Below are 6,045 nucleotides of genomic sequence, written 5' to 3'. Positions count from 1 at the left end.
CATAACAATGAAACAAAAAACATATGTGACAAATTAACCATGGCAGTTACAAGTGTCATCTCTAAATGTCATGCCAAGTTTAATTTAACACTTTCTTCTAAATAACGAGTATAAGTATATATATTCTTTTGATCTTGTGAGGGAAATTTGACGAGTGTGTGCACAAAAGAATAGGGAACTGTGAGTCAAATAAACTATCATCACATATCATTATACGGTATATAGATATTTATAGGTTTGATACAGCCTACTTTTCTTTCAGAGTGCTACAGTGCCAGCCGATCTCACGTCAGTGGCAAACCCACTCCAGAGGAAAGTCCCCCTTTTCCCCATATGGACAGCAGTGCAAATGCAAGGATTCAAAAGGGAAAAAAACACAGAAAGAGGAAAAAGAAAAGGAGTTAAAAAAAACTGCTTCCCATGTTCATGCAACCCTCATGCAATCCCTTGTCATGCCTCAAAACTGGGCCTTTTCTGTTGCTACCCCATGGGTCTGGAATAATCATCCGTCCCATATTAAATCCTGCTGCTCATTTTAAAACATGTTTTTCTTTAGCTTTTACTTCAGACTAAATATATGTTTTTTTTCCCTCTACCTTTATTGTATTTAGGATGTTTATTTTGTGTTTAATAATGTTGTTCTGTTAATTGAATTGAGTTAATTGAATTATGTTATATACATATGTGTTCTGCCTTTTAAAGTCCCCTGTGTAACATTTTCAGTTGTTAACAAAATCAACATTTCCCATTCATAAATGTGGCCCCATTCATGTTTAATTACCACCACCACTAACAATAGTAAAATGGTAACATTAGCTTTGATTCATCTGCAGAATGTCCCTACATTCAGCAAAGTTATGAATCCATTTTCTACACATGTCCTCCTAACATTCTGACATTGAAATTGTATTTCTAACTAAATAAATAAAGAGAAAAATAACTTTGTGATCTGTCACTTTCTCAGCAAAGCTCTTGTGCACAGCCACTTGTTCTCAAAGGCTCTAGACCCAGAGACAGTTTTGCTAGAACAAGTAGACTACCACAAAGTTGCTGAATGTGTGTTATTTTAGGTTAGTTTGCAACAATATACAAGTTTAGCCAAAGTCCTTAGCTGCAGTGTTAATTTTGACAGCACATTCTGATTTAGTCTTAGTCTTTTGAATAACACACCATTTAGTTTTAGTCATATTTTAGTCATCTGAAATCTTTTAGTCTTAGTTTAGTTTTATGGTGGCCTTACTGTACATTGTATGATTTTGGTCTGTTTTCACAGTCGGTGACTAAATTTCTAAAGTCGGACAGAAATCATGGGAGTTGTAAGGTGCCAATCTTAGCGCAGGGTTCCCGCGGGGTCTTAAAAAGTCTTAAAAAGCCTAAAATTCAGAACTTTAAATTTAAGGCCTTAAAACGTCTAAAAAAACGGCCAGATTTTCATTCCGAGGTCTTAGAATTCATTTAGTCAGGTCTAAAAAGTATTTTACCATCATTCATTTCCAGAAACGCTGGCCGCAGAAAGTAGCAAAAAAGTATTGAGTCGTAGCTTGCAAAGCAGAGCTCTAGCGTCTTTGCTACCTTTGTAACAAAACCAGCAGAATGCTCAGAACATTGGTTCAGTGTGTTGTAGTTCGTTCTGGGGGATATTGGTGTTGGTACGTAGCCTATGCAGTGATAAATCTACAAATCCTGTGATAAATGCAATACCTGCCCGCAAAATAGCCTACATCTGCGTCTCCTCAGAACTTGTTAAAGTTCGGCTACGTGTGGAAAATGGGAAAGTGTAGGCCTACTTTCAACGAGACATGGCTAGATCCAGTGATGCCGCGTTACTCTATTTTGACCACTTTTTTCGGTAGCGAGTCTAACGCGCTACTATTTCTAGCAATCAGATTAAAGTTACTTATCCAAGTCACTGTGCGTTAGGCCTAGGGGAGACCGGGTATGGTTGTAACATGGGGAGAGTTGTAACATCACCAATTCCACCAATCAGGGATAAGATATGAGCCATGTGACAGTTTCTGACTGCTCAGACTTCCTTAACGATCACACATGGACATTTTCAAGTTGTTAGTGCCATTTATCCCGGAGTAAGGAGACAAATTCAACATCTGAGGTAAGAAAGTAACTTTTTTTTTTTTTTTTATTATTTTTTCTAGTGCTTTTACCATTGTAGATACAGTTGTATGAGTTACATCAGGTCAAACTATAGTTTCTCTAGTAAAGAATGGTGTAGCTCTCTCTTGCTAATGTCAAAGCACCATGCTAATACAGCTAGCTAAACAATGGATGACAGTGGTGGGGTAGGTTGTAACACAATTTTTGAATATGTTACAACCTGTGGAATGGGGCTAGTAGACCCATTTAATGTCTGTTTAATTTCATATTTGTGTGTGTGACTGTTCAGCCCTCTCTCTCTTTCCATGAGAGACACAAATACATACACACACAAAAGTATAAACGCTGTGGTTTTTATATTTAGTTTAAAACGTTTATATGATCTTCATTCTCTATGTGAAGAACGGATTGTATGGTATACAATATGTTGGTGAATCTATTTTCACACCTTGTGTACCCTGTTTATGCAATAAATCAGTATATCAAATGGAATTCCATTGTTTTTCTGCATTTTTTTGTACCTGTTACAATCTACCCCAATAGGTGTTACAATCTACCCCAGTAGTGGGGTAGGTTGTAACAAAGGTACACACTGTATTTGTCATAATCTCACAAATTCTGTAATATAGTTGAAGAGATTTAAATGGTTGCCACTTGTAGTAGACAAATGTGGTTACTTTGCCAAAAAGTTCCAGAACTGTAGCTTTAAAAGAAATGGTAGTTTTAGGTGCTGAAGAAAAATGTGTTACAACCATACCAGGTCTCCCCTACTATTTTTGTCATTTACCTTAGTAAAAGATGTATTCTTAGCTTTTTTCTTGTCTCGGGGATTAACGCTCACGTTTTCAGCATGATGACGCAGCAACACAAACATAAACAACAATAGAGGGAGGAGAGAGATGCGCATTTTAGCTATACAGTCATTATTTGGAGTTTGTGTCAGCTAAACATGACAACATTAAGGTACGTTGTACACTCTGTGCTGGTGACAAAGTGCTGTCTAGCTAGACATCCCAAGTCTCCCGAAGTTCTGGGAGTCTCCCGATAGCGGCTTCCTGACGCCCGCAATTAGATAAAATCTCCCGGAAACTAGAATGAACAAGAGCGCGCAAGCCAGACCGGGAATTAAAATCGCATGTGCATCTGAGTTTAGCGTGCACACGATGGAGAGGGAGAGAGAGAGGGGTGGTGCGTGTGTGCCTGAAGCACATCCAAGACAGAGAGCATCCTGGCCTGTTTTGCTAAATCAACCAATCAATTTTCAGTGTAGGTGGGCTTTTATCTTTTTTCTCCCGAACTAAATTAATCAGTTCAGTGTATCTAGGAACAGGAGCGTCATGGCAGAGTCAGTGGCCCCCAAAAAGGAACATTTAAGACCCATTTCACATCAGACTACACAAAAGGGTACCCTTGTCTCATAAGAGTAAAACATAATGACAGTCTTGCACACTGCACTGTTTGTAGCATTGCCCATGGCTGCAAAAGACTTGTTGAGGTGAGTTTAACAAGTGTCATTTAATTTGCTATTATTCAGGCCTATACTAAATGGCTAGTTGCCAAGGCTACATGAAAAGCCTTTTCTTTGCAAACACCGCACTCTCCCGTTTGTTCTCTTTTTGAAAATGAAAAGCCCAAACTACCAAAATCTACATATTCTATCATAACAATTTCTATCTATAGGCCTTCCTTATTTGGTGTACTGAATCTGAATCTGAATCTGAAAAAGTAGGCTAAAGGGCTACCTCCCGAAAAATACTTTTTTTCAGGTTCGGATGTCTGCATTGTTGACATTACTGTTAAAATTTCCAATTAAGTGAGTATTGGCAAAACCGGTTGTCATTTTTATGTTGAGGCGGTGCGGGGTGTTGTCGGCAGCTGCTGAAAGTAACTAATAAAGTAACTTGTAATCTAACTCAGTTACTTTACTGATTACTTGATTTTAAAAGTAACTAAGTTACTTTTTAAAGGAGTAATCAGATTACTTTTTCAAGGTAACTGTGGCAACACTGGCTAGATCACAGCGATGTCTGCTGTTGGTTACAAGTGGTACCCAGCTCCAGGTACGAGGCTCGCTGCAAACTTTACAAAAAAACTATTCAATTAGGGACTCTGGGTGTGAAGGTGCTGGAGTCACAAGCCAGAGCATGCAGATTACTCCGTGAGCAATTCAACAGAGAATAATGGAAGTGGATTTGGACGCATATTAATACTATATCTTTAGGAGGGCTTTTGATCATCTTTGGGTGGTTTCAGCTTCAGTGTCCACCCAAAACACACTTTCACACCCAGTTTCAACTCGTCTCATTTTTGACTTCCTTGCTGAAATCTATTCTATTTGAGGGCTAGTTTGTTTTAGATTATTTTCATTTTGGGCTTAAGGTTTAGGGCATTTGGTACGTGACAGATATTTTTCCTTAGTATACTACAAGTGAGCAATGTAAAAATCAGTTGGGTTGTAGACGTTGGGTGTGGAAGGTTACTAGTTTGATTGTTTTATCTGTAAATTAAAGGAACCGTATGTAAGAAAAATATTTCAATTAATCATAAAATGTCCCTGATATGTCACTAGACATTAAGAAATCAGGTTCATTTCAAATACTTATATCACTGACAACAGTAGTCCGGCCAGGATAGTCATTTAAAAAGTGAAGTTGCAGCCCTCAACTGATGTTGATGTTGTGTTTTGTCATGTCATGTTGTGTTTTGGCCTGATGCGCCACCCTCCACCTATCTACTAATCACAAAGTCAGTAGTGTTTCGCCATCCGGGTTGGCAACCTTGAGTCAGAGGGGAGGGGGAGGGGATACACCGCTCTTCAGTATTTTTAAAGTGATTGCAGTACCAGTTTTGGCCACAATCTTACATATGGTTCCTTTAATGCTTTTTCAACGACTTTTCAATGATTTTTTCAGAATTTCTTTGATTTGAATATTTTTTGGTAATGCGTCGTGTAGGTCTTAAATTTCAATCTTTAGGGTCTTAAAATGTCTTAAAAAGGTCTTAAATTTGACTTATTGAAACCTGCAAGAACCCTGTAGCGGTTTTAAGTCAGTCGGAGTCAGTCTTTCTCTAGTTTTGCCATTACGACAATATCAAACATGTTTGAGTCGTGACTCATGCAAATAGTGACGTGAACTATATGAAAACCAATAGTGACCTCTCTCCAACACCAAACAGGAAGGGGCAAAGTAGGCGACAGCTGTAGCCTATATGATTATTTGTTATTCTTATAATATTTGTCATTTCTTATACATATTTAGTTGGCTTTTCAATGTGACAGAACAACTCTGTGGGGCAGTTCCAGCGTTATGGATGTGACAACTGGACTCATATTGGTAAACAAAATGCCTTAGAGTGGGGGCAACATTAGTATCAGTGAATTAATTTGCAGAACTTTTAATGCAACCTCTGTCCTCTGAATACTGAGAAATCCTCAAATTTCATATAATCAGTTTCATCCTAAGAATACATGCCATTTTATCAGCGTTATGGATGTGACGTGAAATGGACACACTTTTGTGAGAGATTACAGGTTTTCTACAAACTGTGAATTTTGAAGGAAACTGCCGAAACTGATATATGTACCATGAAGGAGACTTGAATGAACACAAAAAGTGTGTTTTTGAAACTATGCGTCATTTTCCGATGTGACGGTTTCACGTTATGGATGTGACGTGTCTGAACCAGTCCTCGACAAACTACATAAAACACATAATTAAGTAGTGAATTTTGATATGAAACAATTCAAATAGTAATCATGAAAAACTAGCGATGAAATTATTGCTTCCTCAGTGCCCACTATGATCTACAGGAAGAATCAGGACAACAAGTCATTTAAAATATAAAAAAGAAATTATTTTTTTTCTTTTACCGTCATCAATTTTGGTCAGTGATTCCCGGGTTACTGAAACACCAGGGAACATGAAACTTGGT

At 37.9% G+C, this 6,045-nt stretch overlaps 1 protein-coding gene across 3 annotated transcripts in view; it reads left to right on the top strand.

The window, feature by feature from the left end:
• LOC121709316 overlaps positions 1-945 on the top strand; it is a 35,086-nt gene extending 34,141 nt beyond the window's left edge. For all 3 annotated transcript variants that reach the window (XM_042092588.1, XM_042092589.1, XM_042092590.1), the window contains one exon: positions 263-945. In XM_042092588.1, the coding sequence (XP_041948522.1) occupies positions 263-405 (143 nt within the window). In that variant the 3' untranslated portion in view covers positions 406-945. The remainder of the gene's footprint in view (positions 1-262) is intronic.
• The last annotated feature ends 5,100 nt before the right edge of the window (positions 946-6,045 follow it).

This window comes from Alosa sapidissima, chromosome 5, assembly GCF_018492685.1.
Source record: "Alosa sapidissima isolate fAloSap1 chromosome 5, fAloSap1.pri, whole genome shotgun sequence".
Taxonomy (NCBI): domain Eukaryota; kingdom Metazoa; phylum Chordata; class Actinopteri; order Clupeiformes; family Clupeidae; genus Alosa; species Alosa sapidissima.
The sequence above is the reverse complement of the archived record's forward strand: the minus strand, read 5'-3'. Positions and strand labels throughout refer to the sequence as shown.